A 20,599-nucleotide genomic window follows, 5' to 3' on the forward strand; every position below is an offset into this window, starting at 1 on the left:
GCTGTTCTGGTTTTTGTTATTGTCATTCTGCAAATCAGTTTTTAAAATTTTGACATTGTATATTTACTTTGTTTTGCAAAATGCAAAAAAAAAACACGACAGGAGTTATTTTCACAACTTATCTGTTTCTGTACTCAGTGATGATGATGCAGAAGAAACTCATCCAATGGATGGAAATGATAGTGATTATGATCCCAAAAAGGAAACTAAAAAGGAGGTAATGAACAATTAAACCATAGTAACCTTGTTGTTTACAAACTTTGGGGGACATATAGTGAATGTCTAGACAGTTCCAGGCTTCCAGTAATTGTGATTCTCTTGGACCTTCTTTTTTTATTAGCAGCAAAAACATGTTTTTCAGTAGATTTTAGAAGTGTCTTACTAAACCTCCATCTGCAGAAGAGCAGCAGAAAGAAACCATGCAGTGAAGGAAGAGGCCAATAGAAAACATTGAATTAGAAACCAGTAGGGTCTCAAAACATTGGTCAAGCCATATTTGATGGCTAAATCTGTTGCAGATCAGTATGGTAACTAGTACATGACTCTAAACTTTCCTAAAAGTGGCAGATGCTCTCTGATCTTTGTTGACAGCATGAATAAACATGCACATACAAGCAGTGCATCGGTGTGTAGACCTGCTGTAAGCATGAATAGCTTACTTGGGGATTAGGTGTGGCTAAATACCACACTATAAACCCTGGATTCTTGACTCTGGTCTGGAAGCGGAAGTGACTTTGGTGCTTCCATAGTACTAATGTATATGAGCTTTTGCAATTTGTCTATGTTGATCCCATACAATAAGGAAACATCCTGCCAATTCTCCACCCACCCATCTCCATGGTTGGAGTACCCTGTTTCCCCGAAAATAAGACCTAACCTGAAAATAAGCCCTAGTACAATTTTTCAGGATACTCGTAAGCTTTACATTTTTTAAGTGGCCACTAGAGGACACAATGGGGCTTTTTTGGTTAAAAAACTCTCCGTTTCTAAGAATTTAGAATTGTTTATTTTATTTATTAAAAATATTTTTAATCCACCTTTCACTTTAGAAGGATCCAAGGTGGCTTATATCATTGAAAAGAAACAGTATTAAAAACTGTGCAGTGGTTAAAACGCTGTACTGCAGCTAAAACTGTGCTCACGACCTGGGGTTCAAATCCCAGGTAGCCGGCTCAAGGTTGACTCAGCCTTCCATCCTTCCGAGGTCGGTAAAATGAGTACCCAGCTTGCTGGGGGAGCAATGTGTAGCCTGTATAATTAAAAATTGTAAACCGCCCGGAGAGTGCTTGTAGCGCTATGGGGCGGTATATAAGTCCAATAAATAAATAAATAAATAAAACAATAAGTTATGAGAATAATAAAGAGAATTAAATGACATAGTAAATATAGTAGATAAAAGCATTACTGAAACAGATTATAAAACAAATTATAAAAGCAAACAGAAGTGCAAACAGTCTCATTTAAAAAAAACACCTGTTAGATAGCCAGTCACTAAGGAAATCTGCCTGACTAGCTGTATAGATCAGTAACAGAGATTACTTTCTCCTTTGTACTCACTGAATGCACCTATACACAGTTTTCAATAGGTAACATTAAACTGAATCTCACTTTCTTTCTTTTTTACTTCCAAGTAAGCATGAGGCCCTGTATCAGGACCATGGCCAGTGGGCAGAAGAGGTCTGACTCTTTCCCCCCATTATTTCCTCTCCCCCCCCCCCCATTAATCCTGACATCTAAGCATTAAAAAGAGATCGGCCACTGTATTGGTATAATCCGGAGTTTGTTTTTTAGCCTGTGTAGGGTTATAATCAGTAATGACTTAACACTTTGTTTAGATCTACAGAACTAATACGTTTTGCTTTTGCTTTTTAAAGGTACGTGTAGTACTTAAGTTTTCTTCACTTTTTAAACATTGCAGGGCAGTAATGAGCAGCCCGTTCAATCCAGCAAAATTGGATTGGGCAGAAGAGAGTATCAGAGCCTGCAACATCGTCATCACTCCCAGCGTTCTAAATGCCGTCCTCCCAAAGGCATGTACCTAACTCAAGAGGATGTAGTAGCAGTTTCTTGTAGCCCCAATGCAGCAAACACACTTCTTAGGCAGCTGGATATGGAGTTGATCTCACTGAAGCGACAGGTATTTTAGTTACTAGTTTTGATTCTTTATTTCCGATTATTTTTGTATGCTTTTGTAGATAACAAGGTTAAATCCAAAAATGCTTATTAAAGTGAATTTTTATACTGACTGTGTGGGCCTGGTTAATAAGACTAAGCTTATAAAACGTCTCCTAAAGAACTTCCAAAAAAACCTTAAAATTGAGATTCTGGTGAAGCACTTGGTCTTTTTTCAGAACGGATATGTGGGCCTGGTGAAGGTCATCCTGAATGTGAGAGTTGGCTCCTCACCTCCCTGAGAGCAAGGGTGATATTCCCAACCCACAGTTCACCTGTGGGCTCAGGTGTTGGCAAGGGAGAGGCAGACAATGCCCTCAAGGTCACAGGTGTAGTAATGGTAGGACTGGGATTTATGGAGGAGGGTGATGTAGGAGAAGAGGACTATTGGGCAGTTGCTGTAGATTCAAAGGTGTGAAAGGCCCAGGAGGTACTACCACTTCTGGCCAATAGTTTTGTGGGAGATTTTTGGGTAGGAGATGGTCTGCCACTTAGGTCTCAAGACCAGGCACTGGGTCAAATTTCTACTACCTCCAGAGGAAGCTGTTCAGGTCCGCCAGGACCAGGCTAAGTTTCAAGAGGCTTGAGAACCAGTGTCAAGCATACCATTGGCAGAGGAAGCAGCAAGAGCAACCAGCTCCATTGCAGGGCCCTTCTGGTCAGCCTGTTTGTGGGTATCCCCGAGGGTCAGCCTCTGGCTTCTCCTCACTTTGTGCTCCATTGCACAGACCAGGCCAGACAAAGTTTGGCTGTGCCTCTTGAGAGGATTACCTCAACTACAGGATGGTGGCTGTCGGCGGAGACTATGGATGTGTAGTGCGGGAAGGGGCCTTTACTACTCACCGCCAGGTACAGTTGACTGCCTACACCCAGCACCCTTGTTGCAACACCCCATGCCTAGCAACCTATGAGGTGTCCTAGAACTGTTAGAGGAAGCAGAGCCCCACAGCTCCAAAGACTGTAAATAAAGTTAACTCCTGGCACCCTAAGTTGTAAAGTTTTATGGTTTTAGCCCAGGTGGCCCTTTAAAAGTTTTTTTTTTATTCCAATAGAGATCCTTTTCCAGCAACTACTCTCCATGTCATCAACAAGGGGTATATTAAGGCTGCTCACAGACAGTTTTATACTTGTCTGAAAAATGCCTAATATGCTTTTAATTGGAGCTATATATATGATTCATGTTGAACCAAACAATGTTTTGTACTTTTTAATTAGATTCTGCTTATGTACCATTCTTTTGATGCTTGATACGATGTTTTCCTCCACAACCCATCAGAAAAATAGTCTGTAATTACATTAAATAATAAGTGTCCTATTACTCCAAGGTTGGGGAGAGGTTTTCATTACTAGTTCTATATTCATTCTGTTTGTACACTTCTGTCAGAATACTTTCTCACAGTATTACATCAACAACTGAATAAAAATATGTATTTGTATGTTCAGACTCATCATTATAAATAAAAAATGACCAAAAAAAATGATAAAATCACAGGGAACTGAGACAAATGTGGCTATCCTTACTGAGGAAGGAATCCTTGGTAAGCACCAAGATGGACAACAAGAGGGCTTCATGTGCTCTATCTCCTCCCCTTTTTTTCTTGCAGCCTCCTCAAAAGTCCTGCATTTGCTATTGCTATCACCATGGCAGAATGATAAGAAAATTGGCATTTTGGCTCAGAGACACTGCTTGCCTATGAGCAGGTCCTGCTTCTGGGAACCTTTATCTACTCCTAAACAAGGCAAAGGCACAATGATGCTGTCAAAGGGAAAACACCCTCTTTCATACTAGTGCACTGTCAAATATTGACAGCAGACTGAGCAGAAGTTGCCCATCCCAATGGGCAGATGAGGAGGCTCCCTTCAGCTTCTGACCCCGGAGATTAAAACTATTGGAAAAGTTGTCATTGTGCTTAGTCTGCAGAGGCAGATGAGTGCTTGAGTCCTATAAGCTATATTTTTTCTTACAAAATGGTTCTGATTCCTGGGAGCAACAATGGGTAAAGTATGCCATGTGGGCCACAAATGACCCCAGCCTGGGGCATTGTGATGAACCATAAGAGCTTTAAAAATAGTTTCGGAAAACAGGTTTTGTGGAGTTTTGTTCTGCTTATGGAGGGCTCCTGTCTTTACAACAGGAGACTTTGAAATCTTCTGAGGTCTCCAGTCCAAAAAAATGAAACTGAACGTTTCTGTCTGGGCACTTCCTAATCTCTCTCTCTCTCTCTCTGTGTGTATGAATGAATGAATGAATGAATGAATGAATGAATGATTATGTGAATGAATGAGAGCAGATATTTGAGGACTTTCTGTAGGCTGCACATTCGACCACCAAACCTTATGAGGTTGCCTTAGGGAATTTTGTTTGATTCCCCAGGCAGATACTCATTTACCGATATATTGGCCATTCTCTATAAACTAATTTTCCTTCTTTTTTTGTTGTTTGTTGGACAAGGTTCAGAATGCTAAACAAGTAAATAGTGCACTTAAGCAGAAAATTGAAGGTGGGATAGAAGAATTCAAACCTCCTGAGGTGAGTAACTATGAAATTCCAATGGATTTTCAGTTTAATATTGTAGTGGGAACTAAATTGCATATGTATTATCAAGATACTAGACACAAGGTTTTCTCACTAGTACATTTTAACTGTTTTTTGCTTTTTGGGTAAGTCAAGGTAATGCAAAATGTACTAGAGTTAAATTGCATTTTTTATAGAAACTGAAATATGGTATAGCTTTATACAGTCTATTAGAGATGGTCATGAATCAGAAAAATGGGGGATTAATTTTGATTTGTGATTTGTCAAGGTGGATGAATTACAAATTTACAATATTTTTCTGATGAATCAATTAATCAAGTTGAGTGACCCAGGAATACTCGATTGTTTAAGAGTCTGTGCCCCAGGCATTGGAAGAGTAAAGGATGTCATTGTTTGATCCAGTTCTTGGAATGAAACGAAATTCCTGCTTTGGAAGCTAGGGGTAAATGGCTGCTACCCTGTCACAAAATTGCTATGGCCGCCTTACTTGTTATCAGGTCAAGCGCTTATTTGATTATCAATGCTTATATTCCTTCATTGTCTTCTAAAAATCAAAAAACTCAGATGTGGAACCAATTTGAACTTTATATTACAAATTTAGAATCCATAGCCCCCAATGCATATGTGATACTTATGGGAGACCTGAATGCAAGAACTGGATCAAATAATGACATCCTTTACTCTTCCAATGCCTGGGGCAGACTCTGTAGAAAACACACCCTGATGAATTACAGAACATCAAAAGATCTGAAGATCAATTATAGTGGGATATGCCTGGCATGGATTTATTTATTTATTTATTTTATTTATATCCCGCCTATCTAGTCGGTTAAGACCACTCTAGGCAGCTTACAGCAAATAGGATGGTAGAACGTCTTACTCTTTATATTGTACATGGCAATGAACTGTTTGATAATTGCGCAGAATTTACCTTTGTATCAGGGAGAGGTAGCAGTGTAGTAGACTATATGTTAATTTCTCCATCTTTAACCAGATTGGTTAAGGAATTCTCTGTCGGACATAGAACAGATAGCTATCATTTACCCCTACTTTTAATCTTGTCACTTTCTAACCCAATACATCTTCCCCCTGAACACCATTTAGGTGACAATGTCTTATCTGTACGATACAAACGTCTAGTTTGGACAGATGAAGTTAATGTAAAAGCCTCGAGTTTCTTAAAATCTCCTACCAGTGAGAAATTAAGAAATTTAATAACAGCACCTATGGAATCTACTTTGGCTTCCATCGTGACAATTGTCAATTTGTCTTTGACTTTAAAACCCTATAAAATGCTATGCTCAGCACCTACAGACACCAAATTTGCGGGAAAACTTCTCCCAACTCTCCTCTATAAGCCCTGCAAGTTTGGTGAAAATTGGGTTTTGAGTTATACACTCACAGGTAGGACACCCCACCCCATCCCCAGATACCTAGAGACATCAAAATCACAGAGAAGTTTCCCCTGACTCGCCTCTGCAATCCTTTCAAGTTTGGTGAAGATTGAGTTTCAGACATACAAGTTATACATCTATAAATTGGGGTCCCCCAGGAAAGTGCCCTTTAGCAGCTGGCTTGGGGAATCCCAATCTTCACCAAGCTTGGAGGGATTGTAGAGGAAAGTCAATAGAAGCTTCTCTGTGTTTTTGGTGTCTTTAGGTGCCTGGGGCCCTATTTTATAGCCTAATGAATCAAACACTGCTAAGAATTCATTGGTTCATATTTGTTGGGGGCATTGATTCATACGAATACATAATGTGAAGAATTTGAAAGCAGGCTTTATTATCATGTGCAGAAAAGACACACAAGCTATCTGCTGCAGAAGATCATTAAACCTTTTGAGAAGAGGAATGAAAATTATTTTACTCCTAATTGCAGCCACTCTTACAGTCTCAACATCTAAGGTCTCCAGTAGATGAACCAGTCTTTGTGAGGGGCAAACTATCTCATTTCTCTTCAGCACTGGAATATATCTTGCTACTTGTCAAACAAGTGACAGATCTCTGCATTGAACAAAACAAAGAGGAGCACCTGCTCACATGGAAGGAAGGGGCCTGTGTTTAATAGTGAACAACTGTCTGAAATCCAGTAGTAAGTTGCAATTAGAGTAGACTCATCAAATGAGTGGGGATTTGGTGAGTCAGCTCTTTCCATTGATTCATTGGGCCTACTCTAGTTGTGAGTTACCATGAAACGTCAGCCACCTTGTGTGTAGAAAGGGTTCCAGGTTCAGTTCTTGTTATCTTCAAGTAGGATGGAGAAGGGCCATAAATTCCAAATTGCTAGCTAAAGAAGAGCTTGAAACCAACATGCATGATGTAGCTGTTTCCATCTAAGATGCTTGCCTGGCCTCTACACCACCAGCTGTGGGAATTTAGGACATTAAAAACAACACATAAGTTTGGAACAGCCCACAAGAACTTGATGCACGGCCTTGAAGAAGATTTATTATCGAAAGCTCACTATTTGTTTTTTGTTTGTTTGTTTGTTTTATATTCTTTGACAGCTGTCAAACCTACAGTTCAATGCATTCCAATGGGGGAAAAATTCACCAAAAATTAACGAAGAGTCAGAACAAAGCCAAATTAAGTTTGCAAAGGCTTTACAAGGTGCACTAACGATCCCAAGCATTTAAAACAGTTTTTGAACATTTTAAGACACTTTAAAAATAGCGAAAACGGACATCGCAAAACCATTGGAATGCATTGAATAGGCTTCAATGCACTCCAATGGGGGAAACACTGTTTCACTTAGTGATGTTTCCTATGGCGATTTTCACTTAAGGACAGTAATCCATTCCCATTGAAACGGATTAACCGGTTTTCAGTGCATTCCTATGGGAAATGGTGTTTCGCTTAGCGATGTTTTCCCATAGCGATGTTTTTTTGGAACCAATTAACATCATTAAGTGAGGCACCACTGTACTTCCTTTAATGTAATATAATTAAATTCCTTCATTTTTTGAATATTTTTTACTAAATATATAACTAAGTATTTAACTGATTTACATAACTTAAAGTCATGTTTCTCAACAAACCTTTCTTGTTCTGATTTATTATGATTAAACAACATTATTTCAGATTTTTGCCAATTTACACGTAGTCCAGTTATTTTTCTAAATTTTTCCAAATGAATTGTAATTTTATCTATACTTTCTACTGGGTTTTTCGCTATCAAGAAGGAATCATCAGCAAATAAATTAATCTTTATTTTGTTATTTTACCCCATACCTTCAATTAAATCATCATTCCTTATCACATTTGCTAACATTTCAATAATCAAACAAAACAGAACTAGAGAAACAGGGCAGCTTTGTCTGGTGCCTTGGCCTAGATCTATCTGTTCTGTCATCCCACCATTAACTATTACTACAGAGGTATTCTCCACATATAATTGGTCTATTATCTCCTAAATTTCTTTCCCAAACCCCAGCCCTTTAACAAAATCTTTAATGTTGGCCATTCTACACAATCAAATGCCTATGTCTAGTGATAAAATACCTGCCTTTGATTTATCTTTTTCTATATTATATATAATATTCAAGACCCTCCTAGTTAAATTCTCCATTTTCTTGCCCTTTAAAAATCCATTCTGATCTTCTTTAATATATTTTGTAATAAACTTATTCATTCTATTCGCAAGTATTGCAGTGAATATCTTTGCATCTTGATTTAATAATGAAATAGGTCTATACAAACTTAGGTCTGTTAAATCTTTATTGGGTTTTGGAATAAGAGTTATTAATGAATGCTTCCAGGAATCTGGTATTTTCTCTCCTTTCAATATCTCATTATAGAGTATTTTTAATTTAGGGATCAATATTGATTTATATTCTTAATGGTTGATTAAAGGTATCACCTGCATTAGGATGGAGAAGGACTCCTATCTAAAATGTGGAGCCTTGCAGCCTGTCTTGAGGAGTTGGGCTAAATGATCTGAATTAATACAAGGTGGCTTCCTTTCCTTCACTTCAGGAATTCCTCCAAAGCCCTTGCAAAGATAAAACTGTAGAATTAGTTGATGTAAATCTGGATTGGAAGTGGAAAATGTTGTTTATAATTGAAATAGGCTATTGTAGTTTTCAAACACTTCCTCATAATTTTCTTTTTCTGTTAACAGTCAAATCAAAAAATCAATGCCCGTTGGACAACAGAAGAACAACTCCTTGCAGTTCAAGGTACATTACCATTCCTAATATTTTATTAAGACCCATGTGTGTTACAACCTGGAAGATGTTTCAAAAATTGGATTGTAGCTGCCTTTTCCCTTTAAATAAATATTTATGACACCATGGTATGGTAATTTTAAAATGCAATAAAGATTATTTTGTCAATCTGCTTATTGAGAGGAATTATTCCAAGATAAATTTGGTAAATATACCAGAAGAACAATAATTCCATTTAACATACAGTCTCAATAGAATAAAAAATGTATGACAGAAATCTTCTAAAGTTAACTCATCCAAAACTTTCTTAAAACCCTAACTTCTCAACATACTCTCACATGGGTTTGAGATGCTGTTTGATGCCCCCCAAAAACAGATAGATAGCTATTTAACCATCTCCTTTTAAAGAAAGTATAACATGCAAGGTAAGAGTCCCTGTAAGTGTGAAATCATTTAATACACTGTTGCACTTTTCTTGTGATTAGCTGTTCATTGTGCCAGCAGATGTACACAGCTGTTATAAGTAATATCTATCCACCTATAGCAGCCCCCCTCCAATCTTAATGGTTATTGTTATGTGCCATCAAAATTCCTTTGACATACAACAACCCTATGAATTAATGACCTCCAAAAGGTTCCTACTAACATTCCTGCCCAAGTTTTGCTAACCAAAGGCTGCAGCTTCCACCCATCTCATATTAGGCCTCCTTCTTTTCCTTCAGCTCTTCCTAACATTATTGTATTTCCAAGTGAGGCCTGTCTATTTGTGAGATGTCCAAAGTATAGTGGCATCATTTTAACTTCTAATGAGTTCAAGCTTGATTTGATCTAGAATCTACTTATTTGTCTTTCTGCAATCCATGGAATGCATGTAAATAACTATCAATAAAAATAATTTTGCCTCCAGAGTTCTGATAATACTGTGGTCAACTAATAGATTTAAAAATACCCTCTCCATAAAAGCAGCAGCAGTCCATGAATTAAACATGCAAATTATTCCAATATTTTGGATTGGTGAAGTAATCTTTAAATCCTTCAGTTTTCCTACTCTTAACACAGTCTGATGCTGTTAAAAGATTTCAGTGCATCTTCTTTAGGAAAACTAAGAAGAAGCAAAATCAGTTGGTGAATGAATTGTAATTTAATACTGGCACATTAAATCTTGTTCTTGTTTATGAATTGCTAAAATTTCACAACACACAATCTTCCCTCTTTACTAAAATAAATGGATCCCTTTATCAGTTCTAACAGGTACGTCCACAGTTTTATTCATTTATTTATTGGTAATCCTTTGAGACATTTATTGTTTAAAAGGCACAGCAGATCATAATTTTGGGAAAGTGTTGAAATCTTAAAAGCAGGCACACAGCAAGGAAAAGATGGGAAAAGGAGAAAATCTCTTAGACCCAAATGCAATTGCTAGTTCCAAGTGGAGTAGACCCATCGAATTAATGGGATGCATGTAAGCATTCAGTTATTACTTTAAAAAAATTGATACAGTAGGTTTGCTATAGCTGAGGCTTAGGAATTTAGTTAGAGGGCCTTAATGGATACCTCTTAAGGGTGAGCTTTGGCTGAAATGAAAATGAGCTTTGGTTGCTTAAAAATTATCCTGTCCAAGCTACAAAATTAAGCATAGTTAGGTAAGTGGAGAATCACTGGAGATAATGGAGCTTGCTTCTGTGTAAATGCAGAATTGAACCATTCTTTAAATTTTTGCTTTCGGTTGCAGGCCAGTGTGCACTTTCTTGGGAGTAAATATTAGTGAACTCACAAGTGAAATATTGAGACTCAGACCCCTTGAACTGTAATTTATTTTAACCAAAATCCAGTGTGGTGCTTGCCATAGTACTGACACTTTAGTCTCTACTCCCTGAAACCAAAGCACTGAAAACATGTTAAGCCCTCCAGAGCAAGAATGTGAGGTGATGGGGGCCTATGGCAGGAAAGAATGATTGGGCACTCTGCCCACTCTGGATTCTGCTCTTGTGCAGGCAGTTCTCAATTCCTGCTAAATATATTCTGTTCTAGCATTTATTACCTGCATAATAATTTCTTGTTCATGAACCCAATTAACCTGTATCCTCAAAAAAATTAAACCAAAATAGAAAATGGTGAGATCTATAGCAATATTCTGTATGTATTTCAAATAAAACAAGTTATTCACATGTCTAAAAACAGAAGACAAAGCTAGTAGGATTAATACCCAAACATGTAACAGGTTGTTTCCTGAAAAAAATATAGTGCTGTCACATTAAGCATCTCAAAGAACTATTGTTGCCCAGATTCTCATGTCTAGGATTTGACATCAATGTTTTTCTTGAGGTCCTCTACTTATTTTTGCCACATACTGTTTAATCAGTGCGCTAAATAGTTGACCACAGGTAGACAACCTTTAGGAATTTTTATTTCCTCTACAATTTCTGTTGCCCTAGCTACCTGTGGTGAGGGACAATGAGTGTTGCCTTTCTAGAGAAGTACAATTGCCCAATGATGTAATCTTTTTCTTGAAAAGAGTCTTACAAGGAATAAATTCAGCAGTTTCTTTTCTGACCAAGGATGTATAGTCCAATTCGTGTTATCAACCAACAGAGGGCATTCTAGAAACAGATTGTCAGTAACAAATAAATACAGTATTTTTATTTTATTAATTCATCAAAGAGTAAATTCTGATGGAAGCAGTTAGAAAAGAATATTTCACTTTCCTTTAAAGGGATTTTCAGCCAAATTACAGATATGGGCTTCTAACTTTGTAGGCTCCTTCAGCATAAATAAATAGAATACATAAAATATTAAAACTCAGTAATAAAACAGACCAGCTATTCACTTTATAGTGTTCTACACAGTGTTACAAATCCTAACAGAAGCCCCACAATGTAGTATTTAAGAACTCATTTTTATGTATTACCCATAGATGGCATATATACATTATACAGACTTCTGCTTATTGACTTGAACCTTCATAGGTATATTTACTTTGCCTTTTTAGGTGTCCGCAAGTATGGTAAAGATTTTCAAGCTATTGCTGATGTAATTGGCAACAAGACTGTTGGTCAAGTGAAGAACTTCTTTGTAAACTACAGGCGTCGGTTTAACTTAGAGGAGGTATTGCAGGAATGGGAAGCAGAACAAGGAACCCTGGCTTCTAATGGTGATGCTTCCGCTTTAGGGGAGGACACAAAAATTACTAATGTGCCATCAGGAAAGAACACTGATGAAGAAGATGAGGTGTGTTTTTGTGTACCGGATCTTAAGTAAGCATGAGTTCAGGAATGACATTAAACTTCATATCATAAAATGTAATATTTAACTTGAAGTGGAGTGTCGAACGACCAGCTGAGGAAGCTTATTGCATCCTGGTACTTAGAACAATCTACTGGCCATGTCCCATTCAATTCTACGGGACTTACGTTAGCAGAATGTTTTTAAAACTGGGCTACCTATGCCTCTTCCCAAAATGTACTGTGACAGTACTAATATGGAAAAAATATATAGCTGAAAAATGTGGAATTTCTAAGCTTAACTTTTCCCCCCGTTTTTTTAAAAAATGTACTGAATATTTCTCTTTCACTGTGTGAACAGCTTAGAAATGGTTGCTTTTGAAAGAAGGGTTTCATAGCCACCAAAGTGGATGAACTAACTATGCTTCCCTCATTCTGGAGGCAATGACAACCCAAACTGCATAATATGAGAGGATGGCTGCTTTGACATATCTATATCACTTTATTTATAGGCTCAGATCCCACAGACCCCTCAGTGTGTAGGGTCTTCTCCACCTGCCCAGCCGTCTACTCCAACACCAGCAGCCCCCGTAACAACACTGAACCAGCCTCCTCCATTACTTCGTCCAACCCTTCCGGCCGCTCCAGCTCTCCATCGTCAGCCTCCACCACTCCAGCAACAGGCTCGATTTATTCAGCCAAGGCCTACCCTAAACCAACCCCCTCCACCACTCATCCGCCCAGCTAATTCCATGCCTCCTCGTCTAAATCCGAGACCAGCGTTATCTTCCACTGGCGGCCCACAGCCACCGTCGCTTATTGGAATCCAGACAGAATCACAGTCCCCTCTGCACTAAAGAAGTAGGGCAGAACTATGGTAAATAACCAAACTGTATCAGTGTCTATTTTTCCTGAGATAATGAAGGTGGGAGGGAGATGAAGCCTTCCATAGTATTTAAGTGGTCTTGTACAAAAAAGCAAGGCTGCAGCAGCAGAAATACATGAATGGCCACCTGTATGAAAGAATCTTCAGTGCAGTCGATTGTTACAGCAAAACCATGTCTACAAAGTCAGCCTTTTTTTACACAGCTAACTTCTTTTAAAAAAGTACAATGCACTAAGACTTAACCGATTTTTACTCTATTTATTTTATAAAATTCTTTATATTCAGCTACATGGAAACAAACCATCTGGAGAGTGTAGGAGTTTCAGCTTAAGTTCTGAAGTGGGTTGTAAACCTGATATATTGGAGAAATTATTTTTACATTTTCCTATGTTAGGAGCGCAAGCGTTAACTAACAAGCCTGCCATTCAGATTTTGACAGATATTGTAACCATATGTTTCTTAGGCTTGTCTTTTCTAAATTTCTTTATCAATTGCTTTTCTTCAATATACCTGTTGGAAAAGTTGTCTTGAAGATTTGCAAAGCCAAGGTACAAAATAGGTAAAACCTATATATGTGGTCTTCTGATACTGGAAGCATGACTTTGTAGCGCAAAATCTGTATTAAGTGTTAGATGAGCCAGCGTTTTTGCTTTATCTTTTTACACAGCCTCTGTTGCCATGTGGCTGCTAAAGTTTTTGTCATTTTCTTTTTAAATAATCTTTGTAGTACTGCTTTTTACCTGGAATTTTATCCTGTCTAGTATCTGACAGTAAAGCAGCAAGGAGTGCCCTGATGAAATCCATAGAAAGGGGTGTTGTAAAATAATGAGATATTAAGAAAGTTGTTACCTGCCATTGCCATCTTTATTTTTTTGGTGTTCCTTGCCAATGCATCCCTATCCCTACTTTTACTTAGTATTAAAACAGATACGAAATCATGCTTTACCTAATTAGGAAACAAGTGGTACAGCTGTGTGTTGGCTTGCTTCACTTAGTTTTGGGCAAGGAATGCTGAGTTCAAAAGTTTTCTGTCTTCATGAAGAGATGCATATTTCTCCTCTACTGTGCAGCTGACTTCCCCACTTCTTACTGAAGCAATGATGTTTAACATTCAAGGTTCAAGATGATTTTGTGTACAGAGATATGTATCAACCTTGCATTTTACAGCTCACATGTCAACATTTTCAGATTTATTCATTAACTCATTTTCTTAAATTCTTTTTAAAAGAATCTTATTTAAGTAGAATTTTCTTTTGTTGTAGTATATTAGATGCAAATGTCCTGTCCTATACTCTCAGTCATAGTATTTTGTTTTAAATACTGACATTTGAAAGGAAGAAACAGCACTGTCAATTGCCAGAATTCTTAGTACTTTGATTCTGAGGTCAACATAAACCCTCTGAATTTTTCCAAATGCTTTGTGCATTTTGGCATAACTCTTTAAATACCAAACCACATACAATGCATTTTCAGTATTTTAAGTATGTACATCCAATCTCCCAGTGACTGTATTGTCCTTTTTTGCTAACTTTTTGTCTTGTCTCTTGTTGCTAGAACTTCAGTATACAGAAGGTCGGGTGCTGCCATGCAGATGGCAATTTTAGACTATCAAAGCTGTAACTGGGCACTTGTGTGTTTGGGTGAGATAGGTATGTAGTGTAATACTGCTTTACATACGCTATACCACACAATAATGAAATGTTTAGCATTTGTAGTACTGAATATGTATATAGCAAGATGTTGTCCTTTTTAAAATTGTGTGCTTTCCAAATTATGTGCATACAGCTTGCACGTTCTGTTTTGGGTAGGGGGTTGCGTTAAGCAGTGTTTTTTTTCCGGCCTGGAAGAGTGATATGCTTGCTGCTTAATCAAAGAATTAAAGTTTCCAAGGAATCTGTGTCTATTTTTATGTACCTTGTAATGGTTTAAAATGTTTAGGGCCCGTATACTGTGATTCTCTTCTAAATTCATTTATATTTTTTTAAAGATTAGAAATAAAACTACCGTATTTTTCGCTCCATAAGACGCACCTTTCCATAAGACGCACCGATTTTTTAGGAGAAGAAAACAGGAAAATATAATCTGTTTTCTTCACTCCATAAGATGCACAGACTTTCCACCCCCCTGTTTTGTGGGAAAAAAGTGAGTCTTATGGTGCAAAAAATACAGTATATGATTTTTCATCTGAAAGGGATTTTCCTTTTTCTGCCATACTATTAAAAAATCCAGCTTGACTTTGTACCGTTGCTGTAAACTACAATCTATTAATTTTAGTTTACTTTTTGTCACTTTATGAAATGTAAAATGTTTGCACTCCCTTTAAGTTGGGCAGAGAAAATATTTCTTACATTGATTTTGACAAATGTACCTTTACAGCTCCTTTTTTATGTACAGTTTTTCAGTTACAATAAAGAAATATTAAAACTTTTAAATGAATGGCCATTTTAAAGGTTGATATCTATATTGAATTGGTTAGAAAGGAGGGTTGGGATATGACACTGACCATTTTGCTTGTCTGCACAGAGTATTTATGCCTGAATCTTTTTAGCAGTGTGCAATTTAATCATGGGACATTACATTCTTTATATTCTGTACAGTATTAGTACTTTTGTTGTTGTTGAAAAAGTAAGCCCTTTTAATGTATGTGAGATATTATCAATGGTTTAGGTTACAGGATGCTGTCATTTGGAGATACTAAGGGGAATGAGACCAGATGTGCCGTTCGTACCATAGCTGGTTTTTAAAATATGTGGTATCAGAACATGGTGTCACATTAAGGGCAACGCAAATCTTTTAAACACTCTAGGGACTGAAAACAGGCTAGGTGGGGAGATGGACCTTTGATAATATTTGTGTTAAAAGGAATGTGTTTCCTTTGTTCTTACCTGCCTTCACCACCAAAAACATGGAGATGCTAATCATGCCTGAAGTGATATTTTCAGGAAAGACGACTGAGTTGCTGTAGTAAATAATGGTGACAGGAGATGTCCTAGATAAGCAGCAGGCAACATTTGTCAGATCTGGAATCCAGTTTTGTGCTCCCAGAATCTTCCAGGGACAGCACGGACTGTTCAAAATGCCAAAACAACAAAACCCTATACACAACCCTTGGAAGAGGTCATAAGTCCACTTACAGCTTTGTAAAATGGGCAGTGTGTCTGCATGTCGAACAGCACTGTGGGTGAGCTGGAACCCTTGAAAGGTAGATTGCTGTTCCTGCAAGCAATTTGCACTCCTCGCTATCAGGGAAAACCATTTTTATGTGGAGTTGGATGCAGCCAGGGATTCTAAAAACTGATATAATGGATTCCAAAAACTCTGCTTTGCTTATACCTCTGAAGGCATTATTGGCAAATTTAAAAGGACCCAGTCACTGGGTCCAATACAGTGGTGCCTCGCATAACGAGCACACCGTTTAACGACGAATCCGCATAGTGACGTGTTTTTTGCAATCGCTAATGCGATCGCATTGCAATGTTTAGATAGGCTAAACATCTCATTGTGATGATCGGTAAGCGTTTCGCTTACCGATCTTCGCATTGTGATGTTTAGAAAACAGCTAATCGGCGGTTCCAAAAGGGCCGCTGGATCAGCAAAATGGCCACCCGCAGCGTTTTTGTGCCCTGCCCTCGCTTACCGGGCAGCAAAAATGGCGGCCGGATGGGGGAATCTTCACTTACCAGTGAGTTTTTCCCCCATAGGAACTATGGGGTTTTCCCCCCGCTTAGCGACAAATCCAGATAGCGACGTTAATCCTGCAACAGATTAACGTCGCTATGCGGGGCACCACTGTATCTTAGTAAAAAATATGTAACACATCTCCAGAATCAGTCTCTGCACCAGAGGACAAAAATGGACAATGCATTGTCAGTTTTGAAAAAAGGACTAACAGGAAGCTTCAGACCATCAGTTTGTATATATCAGTGGATCATGTTATTAAAGATAAAATGTACAAACATGTCAAAAGGCAAGCCTCACTGGAAAAGAATAAATATAGTTCACAAATGTAATTTCTGTCTTACAAAACTGAGTTCTTCTACAGTACCAACAAATGCAATCAAGAATGATTTACCGTTGTTTACCTGGATTTCCAAAAAGCCTTCTGTAAAATACCTTACCAAATCCTAAGCAAAGGATTATACATTGTTTCCAAAAAACAAGCAGAGGATATGAATGAACAGCTCTTAACAATAGAGAGAAGTAAACTCTGATATGTCTATTTATTTATTTATTTATTTGATTTATATCCCGCCCATCTGGTCTATATGTTCCCAAATTCCACACAAATAAAAGGGAGCTGTGTGGTCAGCACAAAATATAAATGTGAGAGCAGGCAATACCTTTATTGATCACTAAAAATATAATACAACACATGAGTTTTCATGAATCCAGACTCTAAATTCTGTTATCGACACTAAAAATTTTAATGTGTTCATAAATTATATAGATGAGCAATGAGGTGGACAATCTATGGTCTTCCAGATATTGCTAGCATTAGATTCATTTCATTTGCTCAGCTGATGGGAATTGCAGTGCAGCAGCTTCTAGAAGGCTACAGGTTCCCCAACAGTGCTGTAGCAGAGCCTACTCCATCATCTCTAGAGTACAAAATCTAGGTAGGTGAATGCAGGATACAGATTAATCAGTAGTGGCAGCATGAGGATATACATAGAGTTTGTTGCAACCAAAATATTACTTTAACAGAATGAGTGCTGAGGAAACATTCACAGGATTCCGAGAAAAGAAGATTCGATATTCAGTAGAAATGACAGGCTTTAAAGAGGAAAAAAAAAGTTAAATACCTAGGAATTTGGATGACAAAAATAAACAAGCACATTAAAAGACAATTACATTAAACTAATTGGGACAATTGAAAAAGATTTGGAAAAATGGTCAAAATTTCAATTATTCATGGGGAGGATTGCAGCTATAAAGATGTATGTATTACCTAAAATGATATTCATTTTCCAGACAATATCAGTTCTTACAAAACAGCTAATACTTCAAGTGCTTACAAAAAAATAATGATGTTTGTATGGCAAGGGAAAAAAACTGGAATAAAAATCAAAGCACTTCAACATACAAAACAAAGAGCAAGTTTTGAAATTCCAGATTGATTTTTATATTATAAAGCCTCTGTTCTAGTTTGGATAAAGGAGTGGACAGTTTTAGAAAATGACAGATTACTAAAACTAGAAGAACATGATTTAAACCTAGGGTGGCATGCTTTCCTATGGTATCAAAAAGTAAAAGACAATAAATTTAAGAATCATGTGATAAGGAAAGCTTTGAACTGGGTATGGACTAAGATTCGAGAGGAAAATTACCAGAAAGTTCTCGAATGGGTCTCACCAATGGAAGCATTTTCACAACCAATATTAATGGAAAAGAAACCCTTGAGATACAGGGATTTGTTAAAAGAGGAATTAAGTATGAAATCAAGGAAAGAATTACAAGAACAAGGTATAATACTGGACTAGTGGACAAAAATGCAAATAAATTTGAGGTACACAAGAGATAAAACAATCCGCTTCAGTAAGGAACAGATACCACTAGATAAGGTACCTCTGAATGTAAAGGAAAAAACGGATTAAAATGTACAATTATTTACTAGAATTAAAAACGCAAGATGAAATAGTTAAAGAATGTATGATAAAATGGGCCAAAAATGTGGGTCACAGTATTAATCTGGAATCATGGTCACAAGTATGGGAAAATAGTATTGAGTTAACAAAATCAGCTAATCATATATATACTGTATACGATGTTCTACAGATGGTATATGACACCTGAAAAATTATCTAAAGTATATCAGAATACCTCTAACAAATGCTGAAAATGTAAATCAGAAGAAGATAGTTTTTATCATATGTAGTGGACTTGCAGGCAAGTTAAACGCTTTTGGAAACTAGTCCATGAGATCTTACCAAAATTTTTATCTTGTACAATTCCATACAAACCTGAAATGTTTTTGTTGAATATAGTACCAGATACAATAGAAAAAGAAAAAAGATACTTGATCATACATGGAACTACGGCAGCAAGAATTTTATATGCAAAATACTGGAAAAGTTAGGAGACACCAATAATACAGGAGTTAATAGAAAAAGTTTTTGACGTAGCACAGATGGATATTTTAACTGAAGTATTACAAAAGGACAAATAAATTGTTGAGACTAGGAAAAATGGGAACCTTTGTATAATTGGATGAGAAACAAGAACATGAATGGGTTAAGATTATAAGAAAGAAGATTTAAGATATAAATCTAAATCTTAAAGGCTTAAAAAAAATTGGCAAGATTAGATTGAAGTTTAGTAAGAAGTCATATAGGTAAAAGTAATAATGATAAAAATTGTTCTTCTTCGTGGCCTCTGTGAATGCACACAAATGGGTTGTTCCACACCTGCGCAGGATGTATCTGAAGTTTCTAGGGCTTAAAAGCATGTGATAATGAGACGTTCCCCCATGGAGTGCATGCTCCGCCCTCCCAACGTCCCTCAGTTCCTTTTTACTGCCACTTCAGTAGGACGTATTTTGGAACGCTAGAGCGATGTTGCAGCGAGTATTTCTTCAATCATCTAAATTTTACATTTTATGTGTATACACACACACACACACACACAATCATCTTTGTCTTTGACGTTCCCCTGTGATTATCAACTATTTGTATTCAGTCATCTTTGTCTTTTACGTTCCCCTGTGATTATCAACTATTTGTTTTCCCCCATCCAGTTTTCTCTCTTCCCGCATTTTTCTTCCCCCTCCCACAATCACCATTTCCCCCTTCTTCTCCTTTTTTATGCCCCCCAGGCCATTCAAATGGTGCGTCCTTTGCGCCAACAAAATACCCCTCACAGTCAGGCACGATCGTTTATTTTGCCTGGGAGAACATCATCAGACGCACCCGTGCCCCAAGTGTAAAAAACTTACCAAACCAGCCCTCAAATTACAATTACAATGTTTGCAATCTTACCTTTGGGAACAGTCCCTAAATCAGACCGTGGACCCGACAACATCAACAACTCCGAGAGAAACGGCTTGCCCCATATCAAGCCCAATGCCGGTACCATCTCGTCAGAAGGAACCTTCAAAACCTTCTTCGAAGTCCAGCTCGACTCCCATCTCGAGAGCTCCAACCCGTTCTGATGATTCATCTAAAAAGAAAAAGGATACAGCTAAGACAAAACTAAAGAAAATGACAAAATCCACTCAAATTGACCCTTCTCAACTAATGATTCCATCACCCATTCTTGAAGAATCATCTCGAGAGGCCCCTTGATGATCTTCCCTTTACACTGGCCCAGGCTGTAGCTTCTATTGCTAGCCTGTTGCCTAGTACCAGCCTATTTCAGGCTGACGTGCATTCCAGCCGGGCCTTGGCCCATTCAAGCCCTCGGTCATCAGGGCGGACGATAGCTGTTCAGCTTTCAGAATGAATCATCGCATCATTCTCCCTGTAAACATCGGGGGGGGGGGGAGACACTTCTCTCCAATCCGCTATGCTCCTTCATATAGGGATATATATTATTATCCTCAGCCATTTCAATACCAAACTAGAAGCGACCATAGAGATCAGCATCATCACTATGATCCTTATTATTCAGAGGCATTTATTATG

The 20,599-nt window shown here is 37.6% G+C and overlaps 2 protein-coding genes across 9 annotated transcripts in view; one reads left to right on the forward strand and one right to left on the reverse strand.

Moving 5' to 3' along the window:
* The window catches only part of RCOR3 (REST corepressor 3), a 44,539-nt gene extending 29,127 nt beyond the window's left edge, over nucleotides 1-15,412 (forward strand). For 3 of the 5 annotated variants that reach the window (XM_020794612.3, XM_078382936.1, XM_020794615.3), the window contains 6 exons: nucleotides 139-217; nucleotides 1,919-2,137; nucleotides 4,625-4,702; nucleotides 8,828-8,885; nucleotides 11,863-12,101; nucleotides 12,607-15,412. In XM_020794612.3, the coding sequence (XP_020650271.3) occupies nucleotides 139-217; nucleotides 1,919-2,137; nucleotides 4,625-4,702; nucleotides 8,828-8,885; nucleotides 11,863-12,101; nucleotides 12,607-12,951 (1,018 nt within the window). In that variant the 3' untranslated portion in view covers nucleotides 12,952-15,412. Of the gene's footprint in view, nucleotides 1-138; nucleotides 218-1,918; nucleotides 2,138-4,624; nucleotides 4,703-8,827; nucleotides 8,886-11,862; nucleotides 12,128-12,606 lie in introns of all 5 variants that reach the window. The other 2 variants (XM_020794614.3, XM_020794616.3) reach the window with 2 other exon arrangements.
* Nucleotides 1-20,599, reverse strand: part of LOC140704447 (uncharacterized) — a 45,143-nt gene that overhangs the window by 15,817 nt on the left and 8,727 nt on the right. For 2 of the 4 annotated variants that reach the window (XR_012083649.2, XR_012083648.2), the window contains exon 3: nucleotides 13,683-20,135. Coding sequence is in view for 1 of the 4 variants with exons in the window: in XM_078382939.1 (XP_078239065.1) it covers nucleotides 19,955-20,135 (181 nt within the window). In the remaining 3 variants the exon portion in view is untranslated. Of the gene's footprint in view, nucleotides 1-13,682; nucleotides 20,136-20,599 lie in introns of those variants that run through there. The other 2 variants (XR_013540320.1, XM_078382939.1) reach the window with 2 other exon arrangements.

This window comes from Pogona vitticeps, chromosome 1, assembly GCF_051106095.1.
Source record: "Pogona vitticeps strain Pit_001003342236 chromosome 1, PviZW2.1, whole genome shotgun sequence".
Classification (NCBI taxonomy): domain Eukaryota; kingdom Metazoa; phylum Chordata; class Lepidosauria; order Squamata; family Agamidae; genus Pogona; species Pogona vitticeps.